The sequence below is a fragment of the Tarenaya hassleriana genome, unplaced genomic scaffold, assembly GCF_000463585.1.
Source record: "Tarenaya hassleriana unplaced genomic scaffold, ASM46358v1 Cleome4, whole genome shotgun sequence".
In the NCBI taxonomy this organism is placed as follows: Eukaryota; Viridiplantae; Streptophyta; class Magnoliopsida; order Brassicales; family Cleomaceae; genus Tarenaya; species Tarenaya hassleriana.
The window spans coordinates 4,970,778-4,988,235 of record NW_010966881.1 but is presented as its reverse complement, the minus strand read 5'-3'; the positions used below and the strand labels follow the sequence as shown (position 1 = coordinate 4,988,235).

General features: G+C 38.0%; 3 protein-coding genes across 6 annotated transcripts; 2 read left to right on the top strand and 1 right to left on the bottom strand.

Moving 5' to 3' along the window:
- Window positions 1-1,454: 1,454 nt before the first annotated feature.
- Window positions 1,455-3,428, bottom strand: LOC104824112. 3 transcript variants are annotated; one of them, XM_010556064.1, is made up of 5 exons: window positions 3,316-3,428; window positions 2,735-2,916; window positions 2,541-2,610; window positions 2,251-2,388; window positions 1,455-1,817 (listed from the first exon to the last, which is right to left on the bottom strand). In XM_010556064.1, the coding sequence occupies exons 1-5, from the start codon at window positions 3,398-3,400 to the stop codon at window positions 1,534-1,536; spliced, it is 759 nt and encodes a 252-aa protein (XP_010554366.1). In that variant the 5' UTR covers window positions 3,401-3,428; the 3' UTR covers window positions 1,455-1,533. The 3 variants fall into 3 exon arrangements, with proteins under 3 accessions (XP_010554366.1, XP_019059267.1, XP_010554367.1); XM_019203722.1 differs by having other exon boundaries at window positions 2,251-2,373; XM_010556065.1 differs by lacking the exon at window positions 2,251-2,388.
- A 3,828-nt stretch (window positions 3,429-7,256) lies between these two features.
- On the top strand, window positions 7,257-13,747 carry LOC104824111 (valine--tRNA ligase, mitochondrial 1). Its single transcript, XM_010556063.2, has 21 exons — window positions 7,257-7,440; window positions 7,570-7,635; window positions 8,200-8,262; window positions 8,395-8,573; window positions 8,674-8,746; window positions 8,938-9,003; window positions 9,082-9,165; window positions 9,437-9,514; window positions 9,611-9,694; window positions 9,849-9,928; window positions 10,132-10,189; window positions 10,264-10,566; window positions 10,662-10,832; window positions 10,932-11,131; window positions 11,218-11,620; window positions 11,725-11,976; window positions 12,085-12,585; window positions 12,675-12,781; window positions 12,898-12,997; window positions 13,092-13,243; window positions 13,358-13,747. The coding sequence occupies exons 1-21, from the start codon at window positions 7,309-7,311 to the stop codon at window positions 13,545-13,547; spliced, it is 3,342 nt and encodes a 1,113-aa protein (XP_010554365.1). The 5' UTR covers window positions 7,257-7,308; the 3' UTR covers window positions 13,548-13,747.
- A 361-nt stretch (window positions 13,748-14,108) lies between these two features.
- On the top strand, window positions 14,109-17,334 carry LOC104824110 (protein NRT1/ PTR FAMILY 8.3). Of its 2 annotated transcripts, none has more exons than XM_010556062.2 (6): window positions 14,109-14,257; window positions 14,917-15,019; window positions 15,109-15,326; window positions 15,545-16,101; window positions 16,200-16,581; window positions 16,701-17,334. In XM_010556062.2, the coding sequence occupies exons 1-6, from the start codon at window positions 14,207-14,209 to the stop codon at window positions 17,139-17,141; spliced, it is 1,752 nt and encodes a 583-aa protein (XP_010554364.1). In that variant the 5' UTR covers window positions 14,109-14,206; the 3' UTR covers window positions 17,142-17,334. The 2 variants fall into 2 exon arrangements, with proteins under 2 accessions (XP_010554364.1, XP_010554363.1); XM_010556061.1 differs by having other exon boundaries at window positions 14,111-14,257; window positions 16,200-16,614; window positions 16,734-17,334.
- Window positions 17,335-17,458: the final 124 nt, after the last annotated feature.

Below are 17,458 nucleotides of genomic sequence, written 5' to 3'. Positions count from 1 at the left end.
ACTTTACATCCTAATTTTACCGGTTAAGTTAATCAAGTTTGGGTAATGGTATGACATAATTTGTCAAACGATCATAGATCATACGTTTAAGCTTAAACGTATAGTATGTTATATGTATATTATAATATTCCTATTTTTATCCTCCTTGCGTTTCAGTGTATAACTACAAATAATATAAGATCATTTGTTCAAATCTTTTGGTTAAAATTAGTTATTGGTTTATTAAAACGTTTAGCCTATTATTTTGACGTGGAAAACAATATGGCATTCCCTTTTGTTTTTGTTATTTTTTTTACCTTTTAAATATTCCGTTTTTTACTTTTACTTTTCTTTATGTTTCTATATTCATCTTCACGCTTCATTTTTTTTACCTATGAATATTCTCTTATTAAAAAAAAAAAAGCAACGGTACGCAAGGGGAAAAGGAAAAGGTTTTAAAAGCTCAAGCATGCAAAAAACAAAATGGAAAATAAATAAAACCGATATTTTTAAAAAAATAAATCATACTCGTAAATATGAAAAATGCACATTATACATTACTCCCGACTAACTTTTATTAGAGATAGTTTTATCTGTTTAGCATTTTTATTTCGGTTTACTCTATTTTCGGTTTACTCTATTTCCGGTTTATACTTCTCGGTTGTATAAGACATTTGTGGTGGGATGGACCCTCCTTTTTTTTCACCGGGTTTTGAATGGTCCACTCCCGAGGCCTCTTTACACACACACACACACACACACACATATATACACACACACTTGGGGTATGATAATTTCTTCACCCCTTATTTTATTAAATTATAATGCTATTGTACCTTATATTTAATAATTATGATTTTAAAAATTGTTTTACAACTTTTATTGAACAATGTAATGATTGAAGGGGACAATAAAATATGATATGTTTACGACTTACGTACAAAAGAAAGAATTAGTGACAAAAAAATTTAAATCATTATCTATGTGATAATGTGAAGATACTGCATCAAATTTAATTATACGTCATTTTCTGCGTTTTGTACGGATGATCATCAAACGGTGGGAAATTGGTAATGATATAACTGATCAGACGGCGATGATTGATTGAGGTTAGTTGGGCCTGAGTTGAAGATTTGTCTGCCGACCACTTGGGTCCATATTCTTCGGGCCCGTGCACATTTGCACCCTAGATTTTCTCTGTACTCCACTACGACCCCTTAATTTTACGTTAATTGCAAATTAATCCCCTTCCGATTCAGCTCAAATCTCTCTCCACAAAATGGTATCAGAGCCTCCAATGAAGTTTTTCTTTGATCGATTCTCGTTTTCTCTTTGATTTTCTTCTTGATTTGTTCGATTATTGGCGATGCCGCGTTCTGAGACTACCGATGCTCAGAATCTTTCTGATGCCACATTATACATTACTCCCGACTAACTTTTTACACGAAGTATCTAAAAAACGTTAAAATCCGTAAAACAAAAGAGCCAACGATTGAGTGGCTCTAACCCCATGATTTCCGAAACACCCCCAGAAAATGTTCAATATTACAGATTTCACCCCTTTGTCCTGATAATTGTAATTGTCCCCCTCCCCTGTGTTTGAATCCTCGTGAGAGCCACGACGGCTTTTCCCGAGGGACCGAGCCTTCGAGCCGACAAGCACGGCCGACATGCGAAATCTCCGACCGGATGACGAACCGGCCGAGTCGGTCGCATCAGAATCCTCTCGTTTATGTCGTTTAGGGTCACGTCCTCTTCCCGACCTCCTGGCTTCACCAATGCAAACGGATACACTACTCTCGTAACCACTCGTCGTTTCTTCTTCGACTCGCCATTCCCTTAGCAGACAAACGTAATGTAACGTTTAAATACTATAGACTTCGTAACGAACCGTACTCGCAATAATGATATTATTGTTATTATAACTACGTATAGTAATTTAACCTAAAAATTCTATCGTATTATTTATATAAAAAATACGACAATACACTTGTTTTTTTTTATGCATTGGAGAACCCCGGATGCTATCCTTCGGGCGCGCTGACCGGATAAACCCCAAACTCACGCGTATGAGTCTGCAACACACGCGTGGGTGGTAAATCAGCCCGGAGGCTGGCAGACGAGCAGATCAGAGGAAGTGAGACGATGGGGAATCAAACCCCCCACCTCATGGGTTTTACCCTATGCTCCCAACCACCTGATCTGGGGTTCCCCGACAATACCCTTGTTACAAATGGTTACAATTATAAATGAAGCAAAAACAATTTATACCGGAGTACGAGCATGTTGGTTCCGGAGAAACTTTTGGACAAACCGGGGATATGTCTTGAATAGATTTGTCCGAAGAAGAAGTTGAGTTCGGAGATTCGTAGCCGATTCCTCTCTTATACTCATCTATATGTGTACGAACTACGAAATATGAAAATTACATGGAGATTCAATATAATTTCCTCATAATTAAGAAAACAGAAAAATATAATTTTAAAAATAAAAAGTATAAATATCGATTAATGCGGACGTGGAGTATTCTCCACCGTAATATAATAAAGCAGGCCTCACACCTGTACGGCCGTGAGGAGAAGCCAACTGGCTGCTCATGCAACTATAATGCCCGGGCAGGTCCCAGTAGTTCTGCAATTACCATAATCGACCGGGACCAATTTAATTATCGAATCAATTAATCATTCAGGAAATGATGGTATAAAAATCATTTCGAAAAAAAGATGAATAATTATAGAGATTATAAAAAAAAAACCTGTGAGACATCGTCGAACACTTTGGCTTGGTCGTCGAAGTACAAAGAGAGACGTCTCCGTTTGCTTCGCTCGCTGAATTCGATCAGTGCGTCTTCCAAGTAGCCGGTGGATACGCCGGAGAATTCAATCTCCGGCGACCCAAAAAGTTTCTCCGGCGATTCTCCCACTATTTCACAGGTATCTGAAGTACTTTCTTGTCAAATTTACGTTTGCATGGAACAATTGATACACACACACACACACGCATATACAGAAATAAGAAGACAGACTAAAATAATCCGTATACGTACACACGAACCCTACACAAACAATATCGACATACACAGGGCACGCATTAGTACAGAGATACACATATTCATACGCGTTAACATCAGAGAAATTACATTATACGTATATGTTTTGTATGCTACGTATAAATAAACGGCTGCCCAGCAGATATAATATACCCCGTGAAGTAACAAAAGTTTCCACTGCATGAAACGAGTTCGACTTCTACGTGACGGTTTTGCGTGAGTGTACGTACTCTACGTATATTTATACAGGTGAGTGCGTACGTATGGATGTGTGTGTATATATATACCTATAGGGGAGTCTCGATCGAAGACTGATCCGAGGTTGTGGAGATCCCAAGTTGGGAGAGATGAGTGGAGAAGCTCATGACTCATGTTTTCGGCGTTGTTTGTTTTATTTCGGGTTGGGATTATGGCTGCCTATTTATTTTGGTGGGTTGTGTCTAAAAAGTAAAAAAAAAACGAATAAAAAAATAATAGAACATATGTTTTTCTTATTTTAAAAAAAAAAAGATAAAAGGAAACGGAGAATTTTCGAAGGTGAAGAAGGATTAGTACTCAATTCAGTCAACGGAAAAAGAAAAAGAAAAAAAAAATACAAAGGGAAAGGGCAATGGTTGGATAGTGTGTGTTCCTCGGGATATGGAAATTTGCTACACAATTAATAATAAACTAAAGCATTCATATATTATATTTCCACCCCTAAGAGACAATTGATAATATGGATGGTCTATTAAGTTTATTGTATTCGCAACTTTTTTGTTTTACTTCCGTCCGAAAATATGTAAAAAAAAAAGTTCCAAAAAATAAAATTACAGAAGAACCTAATTCAGTGTAAATATTGGGCTGATCAATAATCAGATTTCATAATGTCGACACAAATAATAAGAACAAATTCCTTTCTTTGACGGAATTCATCTGTGATCAAATTTACTTGTATACGGCAGGAAAAATCAATACCATTAACTTTATACCGTGTGGGGTTAATACATGGTAAAAACGTTTAATTGATACCAATGCACTATATTATATGATTACGTGATCACATAGTTCTACTATCATATATATATATATATATATAGTTTCAAGCACCCGTACCTACGATGGATAACATCTCGACACCTTTTATTGATGGGTCAAACACCGAAGCACTTAGTGATGATATTATTTCCCGACAAAGAATGAGGTGAGTATGTGTGTTTGTATCTAACACCATATATATATATATATGTGTGTGTATATATGTATATGTAAGTTTATGTAAAAACAAAGAGTGTCATTCATGTGGAAAAACGGGACAAAGGTTTGAAATTGTGTGGGGTTCGGTAAATGGGGGACTAAATAATGGCTAAAGGTTATGGTATCATATCATGCTGTCTGTCTTCCTGCATGTTATTGATGGAAAAGATTGACAGATAAAGACAAAATAAAAAAAAGTTAAAAAAAAAAGTTGTGCTGCGAAACTTTAACAAGGTATGATTATTATGTTAAAAAAAGGTTATTTGGTTACGGTAAAAATAAATAAATTATTGCTGTTTAACTCGGTCATCTGAATTGTGGAGCAGTAAACAAAACTTACCGTATGAGATACAATTGGAGAGGCGATTCTATGTGAATCAATCATGAAATGATACCGATACGTATAGTGAGGATTCACATAGTTTTGTTATATTTATTTATTTATTTATTGATTTTATCCGAATTATAAATATATATACAATATTATATATTAAATTCATTTATTATAATAAAAGTTTGTAAAAAAAAATCATCAGAAACACGTATTCCTATTTGATCAAATATGTCGATAATATACTAAAGGAAGATATTACTTGAAAAACTATACAAAATGTCTACATAACAACAATTTTAAAGCACTGTCTTCACTCATGTTATATCTAGGCGACAATTTAATATAATTTATTGTCGTCGATGATAAATTCATATTTATAATATGATGTAATATTGTTTTCTGTAACATAGGATATGGTACTGCTTTTGAATACATGTAAAGAGTTTATCATAACAAAGCAGAATATATAATATTATGTCTCCAAAATTACACAATGTGTTTAAATGAGAATGGATTATTGGAGAGATACTTTATATACCAAGTACAACATAGTGTTCATATTTACAAATACATTATTTTAAAAAAGTCATGCGTAGGGAAAATTTCAAAATGGCAGCTTTTTTTATTTAATTTAAATACGGATTTATTTTATTTGGAATCTGCTTCTGATTTGGTGAACAACCGTTTCTTCTTTTTGGATGCTTTTTCCTACATTTCTTCTCCATTGTGGCGTGGGGTCATGTCACATCTTGTCACGATTACCTTCTTCCATTATTTTCCACTTTATTTATATATTGTTTTTTAAAATGTCAATTTTAATATTAATAATTGAATTGTTTTTAAGAATACGTTACAATATCCAATTAAAATATAACTTTATTTGTAATTAAATATTAAGTTTGATTATCATATTATATTAAACTAATGTAAGTATAAAAGTGTAAATTGATATTTCATTATATATTCAAATATAAAATAAAATTTTAAGCCAGAGTTAATATTAGTACGAAATTTAAATAGATTCAATATTGAAATAAATATTAAAATTAAATGTTGTATTTGTTAGACCACTAGAAATAAGATGGACAACAATATAGGAACCTAATATTTTGTTAGATAGTTTTCCATATTAGGTTTTCATTTTTTTAACCATAAATCCATTTTTTAAATTACCGAACTCTAGTTATATGCATGAGTTTTCACATATTAACATAATCTCTTCATGACAATAAAAAGGGGCAAAACATGATTTCGAGAATGATTTTAAATAATTATCATAGAAAAGATATCAATTTTATTCCCTGAAATATATGATAATTTAAGAATTAGATTGGATAATTCACTATCAAACTCAATGATATATTATATTACTGCCTAAGCTTCAATATCATTATTTTTAATTATTTTATATAAATTCAATAAAAATATTTTTAATTAATTGTATCTCTATATTAAAACTAATTTAATATTTTATATTTTTTAAATAGTGGGCCTGGATGTAGGCATGCTGGTGTAGAAAAAGATTAAAGATTGCGCCGCTATCATTTGTGGTGGGATGGACCCTCCTTTTTTTTCACCGGGTTTTGAATGGTCCACTCCCGAGGCCTCTTTACACACACACACACACACACACACATATATACACACACACTTGGGGTATGATAATTTCTTCACCCCTTATTTTATTAAATTATAATGCTATTGTACCTTATATTTAATAATTATGATTTTAAAAATTGTTTTACAACTTTTATTGAACAATGTAATGATTGAAGGGGACAATAAAATATGATATGTTTACGACTTACGTACAAAAGAAAGAATTAGTGACAAAAAAATTTAAATCATTATCTATGTGATAATGTGAAGATACTGCATCAAATTTAATTATACGTCATTTTCTGCGTTTTGTACGGATGATCATCAAACGGTGGGAAATTGGTAATGATATAACTGATCAGACGGCGATGATTGATTGAGGTTAGTTGGGCCTGAGTTGAAGATTTGTCTGCCGACCACTTGGGTCCATATTCTTCGGGCCCGTGCACATTTGCACCCTAGATTTTCTCTGTACTCCACTACGACCCCTTAATTTTACGTTAATTGCAAATTAATCCCCATACTTTTGGTAGTGTATTTTTCCCCCACACCCAATCTCCAGGAGTATTTATCACATGTTTGCTACTCTTGGGGAATTCAAACCAATTGATTGAGGTTACAGAAAAAAGAGTCTCCATGGACGTTAGACATGAGTTTTATATGAAGTATATTGTTTGATATCTATGTTATTTATTAAATAATTTGATTACTATGGCATATAAGTGAGACTCATTAATTTCAAAGCATCCATGTAACGTACATAGTAAATAATAATATTATACGATCGCGTTCAACATAAGACTTTGATTGGGATCGTAATTATTTCATTCATTTTTTTAATTTTTTTGTGCATGTTTTAAATTACAATTTACAGTTTGGTATTTTACGATTTAAAAGAAATAATAATTTGGTAAGTCAAATTATATGGAAATTAATGTGTAAGGCCATAGATAGCCCATTGGGCTTAATGGAAAATAAACTAGCACACGACCCGAAAACATAAATCTATTCTCAACGGATTTCTCTGTTTTTTTTTTTAATTTTTTTAATACGTAAAAAAAAAAAGGAAAGAGAGAGGCATCGCAAGCAACCCTAGGTGCTTGCTTTGTCTATGTCACTGTTCTTCCTCAGGAGGGCCAAGCCGTTACTTCTATCGCCTTCTACATTTCGTCGCCAAGCCAGCTTCGCATCTACACCTCTAACAAATCTATTGTCGCGTTCGTTTCACTCCACTGTAATCATGGTACAAGAAGAAATGTTCGACTGTTTGCCGTCGTAATTGTTGTCGGATTCTTGCGATTCTTCTCGTTGTTTTTTTTCCCGAAACGATATTTCATTTGATTTTGTTTTCGCTTTGCTTATGAATTCGCAGTCGGAACCGGAGAAGAAGATCGAGACTGAGGAGGACCTCGAGCGGAAGAAGAAGAAGGAAGAGAAGGTTTGACTTCTTTCTTCTTATTATCCAAAACAGTCATTTCCCGGTTAGAATCAATGCAGATGCGTAGTCTTTATAGGACTTGATCCGAATGAGGTCCGTTTTTGGTAGGTTTGGATTTTCGAACATTAGCGTATGCGCACGCGTAATCGTAATCCAACTACGAGAATGCTTTAAAAAAAAATACAGAATGGCGATTCTGTTGGCTATGGCGGGCAATTGTCCCATAGAGCTATACCTCTGACATGCTGAAATGGCTTTGTCTATTTGGACCAAAATGAGAAATGAACGTTGGGATGTATATATAGATACAACCATTTCATATTGAATTAGGAAAGTAGGAGGAAAGAATTTTAGCTTTTTCTAATAGTATTGGCCTGTGAAGTTGCCATGGACTTATAATTGGAACGCTTGATGCATAAGCTTAGTTTCAAGTTTTAAGTTTCATGTCAAATGTCAATGTCCTTAGTTGTTCATATTGCCTTAGTATCCAGTAGTAAATGATTACATATCGTATATGGCATCTGTACATTGACTCTATGAAGGTTTATGTGTAACGTCTTATAGGCTAGAGAAAAGGAGTTGAAGAAGCAAAAAGCTTTGGAGAAAGCAAAGCAGGCAGAGTTGAAGGTAATCTCTGACTATTTCCATTAAGGAATTTCATATCTTCCTTGCATATATTTATTTACAATTTTACATATTGTTGCCTTAATTTTTCCTTTAAATTACAGATACAATTTCATGACTATGTTTCTTGTCTAGGCAAAACAAGCCAAAGATGGTACGAATGCCCCTAAAAAGAGCTCCAAGAAGAGTGCGAAACGGGATGCTTCAGATGAGAATCCCAAGGATTTTGCGGACCCTGAAACTCCACTTGGTGAGAGGAAAAGACTCTCTGTGCAGATGGCAAAACAATATAGTCCAGCTGCAGTAGAAAAATCGTAAGTTTGTTGTTATCCTCTTGTAAAATTTTGATGTTATCCTCTTTTGTTCCAAATATAATATGTTTCCCTGAATAAACTTCTTAGTTGGTTGTGTCAGATGGTATGCATGGTGGGAAAAATCTGGCTTTTACAAGGCGGATTCTAAGAGTTCCAAGCCACCCTTTGTTATTGTATGGGCCCTGCTGGATTCTTGAATTTATTACTGTTCTGGATATAGAGTTTTTATAATGGTTTATTTGATTACTGAAATTTTCCGCCATTATTTCTTGAGGAGATCTAGTGATTGTGATTTTGACATTATACTAATACTAGTCTTTCAAGTTCTCCGAGACTTCGTTAATCTCCATACTTCTATTGGCAGGTTCTTCCTCCTCCAAATGTTACTGGAGCCCTGCATATTGGCCATGCATTAACATCCGCAATAGAGGTTTCTTTAGCATATTCTTTGTTCTTTTGCTTAATTATTGCTACCCTGAGCTCACTGACTTGTTATTTGCTAATACAGGATACGATTATTCGTTGGAAGAGAATGTCTGGTTATAATGCTTTGTGGGTGCCTGGGGTTGATCATGCTGGTATAGCTACGCAGGTCCGTTCAATTGTTTAAACACTTTTGGTTTGTCAATTTGCTTTTAGCGTATACTTGACTTGAACCTATTGCATATTCTACTTTAGTGTTATTTTAAACAATTTATTTATCTTCATTAACCGCACATATCTGATTGAATTCTTCTTTTTGCTGCATGCTCGTGGAGAATTTCTTTTTTCACGCCGTCCTTCAGATTTTTCTTCCTAGTTATTTGGATTTCTGTTATTTTAATGGCAACCTGGTTACAAGAATCTCTGAGGTTTTGTTGTAGGTCGTGGTTGAGAAAAAGCTTATGCGTGAAAGGGGTATGACTAGGCATGACCTTGGCCGTGAAGAATTTGTAAAAGAAGTGAGTCGAAAATCAAAGAATCACAGTTATATTTCCATTTTTGTTTTGTATTTTTTGAATAAAAGTCTCTCATTTTTGTTTATTGGTATTAAAAAGGTGTGGAAGTGGAAGAATGAGTATGGTGGTACAATTCTAGGACAGCAACGTCGTTTGGGAGCTTCTCTTGATTGGTCCCGTGAGGTAAACATTCAGCTATCCTTCCTTTACTGGATAAAACTTAAAGCAACCTTTAATTGTGCCACTATACATCTTTATTTGTAGGCTGTCGTTTCCTTTAGTTTTTTTCTCTATGTTATCCTTCTTACAGATCTAGTTTCTATCTTTGAATGTGAAGTGTTTTACAATGGACGAGCAAAGATCGAAGGCTGTCACAGAGGCCTTTGTAAGATTATACAAGGAAGGGCTTATATATAGGTGAGTGGTAGGTTGGGACTTGTTTAAATATTAGCTATCAACTTACTATACCATGGTTGTAGACTTGTCCAAGAAAAAAGGATGAAACAAAATTGGGAATGGAAAATCCTCCAACCTTTTCTGCTTAGTTGCATATAGAATTAAGACACTTTATTCCCACAGAAAGGCACATCTAACTTTAAACTATCTCATGGATTTTGCAGGGATCTTCGACTTGTTAATTGGGATTGTGTTCTGAGAACAGCCATATCTGATATTGAGGTAACTCAGTTCGTGGTATATCTATGATTATTGGATCACATCTTTTTAATGTGGAGTCTGCTTGGCTTGTGTAGGTTGATTACATCGACATCAAGGAAAGAACTCTGCTTAAAGTCCCTGGCTATGATAAGCCGGTGGAATTTGGTGTTCTTACATCTTTTGCTTACCCTTTGGAAGGTGGCTTGGGTGAGGTTGTTGTAGCTACTACCAGGGTTGAAACAATGCTTGGTGATACTGCCATTGCTATTCATCCAAATGATGCAAGGTACAAGCATCTTCATGGAAAGTTTGCTATTCACCCATTTAATGGAAGAAAGCTACCAATTATTTGTGATGCAATACTTGTTGATCCAGAATTTGGTACTGGTTGTGTTAAGGTATGAGCTAATTCTATTCTATGTTTACGAATGCTACATTCCTACCCTTTTTAGTTAGTGTGCCGTGTTGGCCTTATTTGGTTCCTTTCTTGTAGATTACGCCTGCTCATGACCCCAATGACTTTGAGGTTGGAAAGCGCCATAATCTGGAATTTATAAACATATTCACTGATGACGGAAAGATCAATAGCAATGGTGGGCCCGAGTTCACAGGGGTGCCACGCTTCGGAGCTCGCGAGGCTGTTGTCGAAGCTCTACAAAAGAAGGTGTTATGTAATCTTCCGAAGATTTTGTCATAAAATAGGGTCATCATCTGTATTTTATTGTCTTATTGAATGGAATTTTGTGAAATATTCTGTATGCAGGGGCTGTACAGAGGTGCTAAAAACAACGAAATGAGGCTTGGACTTTGCTCGAGAACCAATGATGTCATTGAGCCCATGATAAAGCCTCAATGGTATGTCAATTGCGGCATGATGGGAAAGGAGGCTCTCGATGCTGCTATAAATGATGAAAACAAGAGGCTTGAGTTTATTCCAAAGCAATACACAGCGGAATGGAAAAGGTTCTTTCTTTTGTCTATTCCATGCCACATTCTAGGTGTATACTTATCTAGCTGTTTAACAAGAGTTTTATAATGGGGTCTTACAGATGGCTTGAAAACATACGTGACTGGTGCGTTTCGAGACAGCTTTGGTGGGGCCACAGAATTCCAGCTTGGTATGCCACCCTAGAGGATGATCAGCTGAAGGAACTCGGTGCATACAATGACCATTGGGTTGTTGCTAGAAACGAAGAAGATGCCAGAAAGGAGGCTGCTCTTAAATTTACTGGGAAGAAGTTTAAGCTGTCTCAAGATCCTGATGTGCTCGATACATGGTTTTCCTCTGGACTCTTCCCGTTATCTGTTTTGGGATGGCCCGATGAAACTGATGACTTCAAGGCGTTCTATCCAACATCTGTTCTTGAAACTGGACATGACATTCTCTTTTTCTGGGTTGCTCGTATGGTTATGCTAGGGATGAAATTAGGAGGTGATGTTCCGTTCAGCAAGGTGTGTTGAATTTCTTTTAGTTAAAAAAGGAAAAAAACCTCCCTAGAGTTCTTTGCTTTGTTGCTAATACTTCAATGCCATTAAATGTTTTTCCTCTAGTGCAGGTTTATTTGCATCCTATGATACGTGATGCACATGGGCGTAAGATGTCAAAATCTCTTGGAAATGTCATCGATCCTCTTGAAGTAATAAACGGGATAACGCTAGAGGGCCTTCATAAGAGACTAGAAGGGGGTAACTTGGATCCAAAGGAGCTGGTTGTTGCCAAAGAAGGGCAAATGAAGGATTTTCCGAACGGTATCCCTGAATGTGGTGCCGATGCTCTCCGATTTGCACTTGTCTCTTACACAGCTCAGGTACTGTACATCCATCCATCCATCCATCCATGCCTATGTACTGCGTTTTCTACCGTGATATTTGCACCTTAAACTAATTGCTTCTATTTCGTTTTTTTTCCCTTCTAGTCTGATAAAATAAATTTGGATATCCTACGAGTGGTTGGTTACCGTCAATGGTGTAACAAACTGTGGAATGCCGTCAGATTTGCAATGATGAAGCTTGGCGAGGGTTACACCCCTCCGTTGAATCTAAACCCCGAAGCTATGCCATTCAGTTGCAAGTGGATTCTTTCTGTCCTGAACAAGGCGATATCAAAGACGGTGGAATCCTTGAATGCTTACGAGTTCTCAGATGCAGCCAACACGGTGTATGCTTGGTGGCAATACCAGTTTTGTGATGTATATATCGAGGCAATCAAGCCTTACTTTACTGGTGACAGCCCGGCTTTTGCTTCAGAGAGGGCTCATGCACAACATGCTCTTTGGGTCTGTTTGGAGACTGGTTTAAGACTGCTCCACCCCTTTATGCCTTTTGTTACTGAAGAATTATGGCAACGATTGCCCTCTCCCAAAGATTATCAAAGGGCGGCATCTATCATGATCTGTGATTACCCATCTGTTACGGAGGTATGAAGATCTTTTAGTGATTTATTGTAATTAACCGTTTTATTCGGTATATAATCTTTTCTCTTCTTTTTTTTCCTGACCTGATGCAGAGCTGGACGAATGAAACCGTGGAAACTGAAATGGACATCGTTCTGTCAAGTGTGAAATCTCTTAGAGCGCTCAGGGCAGAGCTGCTGGAGAAACAGAAGAATGAAAGGTCAGACTAATACTATACGATGCAACCACAACCTCGTTTTGTCTAAGACCCTGACTTTCAAATTACAAATATATTTCGGGGTAACAGTTTTGTTTTCTCCTTCAACTCTTTCGCAGATTACCAGCCTTTGCTCTATGCGAAAACGACTCAACGTCAGAAATTGTGAAATCCCACGAGTTGGAGATCAGAACCCTCGCAAACTTATCATCCTTAGAGGTGTCTGAAATGGATGAGTTCCTTTTTCTTTCTCATGTTTTTTTAAATCTCTTATCCCATTGGTTACTAATTTGTATATAAAACTCTCTAACAGGTTATGTTAAAGGGAGAACACACGGCAGCACCGGCTGGATCTGCAGTAGAGACGGTGAGCGAGAACCTGAAGGTGTATCTCAAAGTCGATGGAGCCATCAATGCAGAAGCTGAACGCGAAAAGATCAGAAACAAGATCGACGAGATTCAAAAGTAAAAATTGACCCGAAAAATAGAAACTTTGAGAGAAATCGATTCGATATGATCTGCAGATTGTGATAAAATTCCCGTCCTCATCTTGTTTTTGTTTTTAAATGGTTTCATCAGGCAAACAGAGAAGTTGAAGAAGATGATGAGCGTGTCAGGATATGAAGAGAAGGTCCCTCCACATATAAGGGAAGATAACGCCACAAAGCTCGCGAAGCTTCTGCAAGAATTCGACTTCTTCGAGAAGGAGAGTTCACGTCTTGATGCAGAGATGGTGGTCGGGTCAGGACAGCAGAGACAAAAACATTGAACAGAATCAGGTGAGTTCTCACGAGGAAAGCCCTCGAAGCATTGAAATATTACGATTTTGGTACAACATTTGGATGGCTTTGTCCTTTGGATTCATCATCATACACTATTTTTTAAAATTTGTTGTAAACTATGTGGTAACTCATGTTACAACACATTGAAAGAGAATCTTGTTACTTGTTAGTTATGCTTCAGTCTTCACCTTCTTTCATCCATTATTTACCTTTTATTGGGTGGGTTATGGCCCAATGGGCCGAATAAGTTTCGTTTGGGCTTCTTACTTACAACATTCCAAACTGAATCTGAAGCACGTGGTGTGCATGTGCGGCTGCTCTTACCAACCAACCAGCCAGCTTTTTTCTTGTTAACCCGTCTTTATTTATTAATTATTTTTTTTAGTTTTCTTTGAAGGGATTATGCTGTTATAAATTAAAGTAAAGCTACGAATAAACACAAATCCATAAATTCCATTTTCTTTTAATTTTTGTTTAGAATAATACGACATCAGACTTGGAAAGTGACAAAAACCATTCCTTAAAATATTACTTTGTAGTTTCGTCAGTTTGGATTTCCCATCCGTCACGCATTCCAACGCCTCATTGTTTCGTCGTCTTTAAATCGGTTTGCTCCAAACGGTGACCATACCCGCTGAAGGGAACGATGGGTTCCATCGAAGAAGAAAGGGCTCTCCTCGATGATAGCCTTGTGGAGGTTCGCTCTCTGTTTTTTGATAATTATCAGATGCTTTTGTGTAATTTTGAATCCGATCAACAACTTGCTTTGCGAGTTGCGATTTCGTATCTTAGGGTTTCGTGATGGGTAGCTGTTCTTGGCTGTCTGGTTGCTATTCTCGGGGTTTCGTGATGGGTATCTGTTCTTGGCTGTCTGGTTACTATTCTCGGGGTTTCGTGTCGTTGAAGTATTTCAGAGTCAATAGTTCTCTTCCTCGGCTAAATTTGCCAAACTCGTAATTTTGTTCGAAACTTGTTCTTACGCTGTCTGCGATTTCTGGGTAATTGCGGTTTATCTCGAAGTTCTTCATCGTTCTCTGAATTCCTTGAATTTCACAAGTTTCTTGTTATGGGTATTGAATTTTCTCTCTTCGATTATACTTCTCCATAGTCAGTCATGTCTGAAATGGCTTTCTTAGCAGAACTTCATGAGTTAGCTTTTCTTATCTCGTCGTGAAATGTATCGATTTTCATTAGGAAGTCAAAGCAGCTTGACACACCTATCCGAGCCCTTAAATCTTGCTTGATTTCAGGAGTTGTTTCTCTCCGATTCAAGCCGCCTGGGGCTAATCTCGTGGAAAATGTGTTCTTCTATCTCTCTTTTTAGTCTTATGCTCAATAAATCTCTGAATTTTTCAGGACCAACCCAAATTGTATGCTGAAGATGGTTCTGTTGACATCAATGGAAACCCTCCACTGAAGCAGAAAACTGGGAATTGGAAAGCTTGCCCATTTATTCTGGGTAAACACTCGTTCTTGGTTCACATTTGCTTCAGCCTTTCCTCATTGTTCATTTGTCATTAACCTGTATTTCACGATCCACATGAGCAGGCAACGAGTGTTGTGAGCGGTTAGCTTACTATGGTATCGCCGGCAATCTTATCACTTACCTCACCTTTAAATTGCACGAGGGCAACGTTTCTGCGGCTAGGAACGTCACGACATGGCAGGGAACGTGCTACATCACCCCTCTCATCGGAGCCATCTTAGCCGATGCTTACTGGGGGAGATACTGGACCATCGGTTGTTTCTCCGCGATCTACTTCGTTGTAAGCAGCCGTTATAAACTCTACTTACTGCCATGACTTCGCTAGAGAGATGTCTCATAGGCTTGCTGTACAATTGATTTAGGTCAAGGTAGTTCAGGAGAAGTTTTAACTGCATTAGATTACTGATTTCATAGGTTGTCTTTTTATTGCATCATAAGGCATTACCAGTCGTTCCTACTTCCTTGTGTCTTGTTGATATAGTGGTTATATTTCGTCAGGGAATGGCTGCACTGACGCTCTCAGCCTCAGTTCCGGCCTTGAAGCCAGCCGAATGTGTCGGTGCCCTGTGCCCTCCTGCCACGTCAGCTCAATACGCAGTGTTCTTTTTCGGGCTTTACCTGATAGCCCTTGGCACAGGAGGCATCAAACCATGCGTCTCATCTTTTGGTGCAGACCAGTTTGATGACACTGACTCACGTGAACGTGTCAAAAAGGCTTCTTTCTTTAACTGGTTTTACTTCTCCATCAATATTGGTGCGCTCGTGTCATCAAGTCTTCTAGTGTGGATTCAGGAGAATTGCGGGTGGGGCCTGGGCTTCGGGATACCCACTGTTTTCATGGGTCTCGCTATCGTTAGTTTCTTTTTCGGGACTCGGCTTTATAGGTTCCAGAAACCGGGAGGGAGCCCAATCACAAGGGTTTGTCAGGTCCTTGTTGCCTCGTTCCATAAGTTGAATCTCAATGTCCCTGAAGACAACTCGCTTCTTTATGAAACACAAGACAAGAACTCTGCCATTGCTGGAAGTCGGAAAATCGAGCACACAGAGGATTACAAGTAACATCTGTTTGTCCCTTTGTTGTTCTGAAATTCGGCTTACGTAAAAATCGGAACTTTCTGTCGGAAAATAACACCGTGTATTCGTAACGGTTCAGGTGTCTAGACAAAGCGGCTGTCCTGTCAGAGGACGAAGTAAAATCCGGCGACTTTTCCAACCCTTGGAGGCTATGCACGGTGACGCAGGTTGAAGAACTCAAGATTCTGATCCGTATGTTTCCCATCTGGGCATCTGGTATCCTGTTCTCAGCCGTCTATGCCCAGATGTCCACCATGTTCGTCCAACAAGGAAGATCCATGAACTGCAAGATTGGTTCCTTCGAGCTCCCTCCTGCCACTCTGGGGACATTCGACACAGCCAGCGTGATCGTGTGGGTCCCGCTCTACGACCGCGTCATTGTGCCCTTGGCTCGGAAGTTCACAGGCGTGGGAAAGGGATTTACCGAGCTCCAGCGCATGGGGATCGGCCTCTTCATCTCAGTCCTGTGCATGGCGGCTGCAGCCGTAGTCGAGATACGATGGGTTCCATCGAAGAAGAAAGGGCTCTCCTCGATGATAGCCTTGTGGAGGTTCGCTCTCTGTTTTTTGATAATTATCAGATCGTGGGCGGGGCGGCTGCAGCCGTAGTCGAGATTGTCCGGCTCCACCTGGCCCGAGAGTACGGTCTGGTGGAGTCAGGGGCTGCCGTGCCGATGAGCGTGTTCTGGCAGATCCCGCAGTACTTCATACTTGGGGCGGCGGAGGTGTTTTTCTTCATCGGGCAGCTGGAGTTTTTCTACGACCAGTCACCGGACGCGATGAGAAGCCTGTGCAGTGCGCTGGCGCTTCTGACGACGGCGCTGGGGAATTACCTGAGCTCGCTGATACTGACGGTGGTGACGTATTTGACGACGAGGGGAGGGAAGGAAGGATGGATTTCGGACAACCTCAACAAGGGCCATCTCGATTACTTCTTCTGGCTTCTGGCCGGTCTCAGCCTCCTCAACATGGCCATTTACGTCTTCTCCTCCGTCAAGTACAAGCAGAAGAAGTCTTCTTAGGGTTTCTCCTCTTCTTCTTCTTTGTTGTTCCCACCATACCAAAGTCTGTGAATTTTGCAATCTCTGTAGTCGTTTTTTTTCGTTTGGTTTACGTTCGAAGCTTCTGTATTATATCAAACGAACACAAAGGGTTTATTTTTCTTTGTTTTTTTTTTAAATGAAATATCGCCCAAAAACTGTACACTTTAAACAATATTCTATTTTATACTATGGACATGTATATGTATATTTTGCTGATACGCTATGTTAGCATTTAACGTCTGATTGAATCTTAGTTGACTAACGTTTAGCGTTATGATAAAGTGTTGATAAAGTTT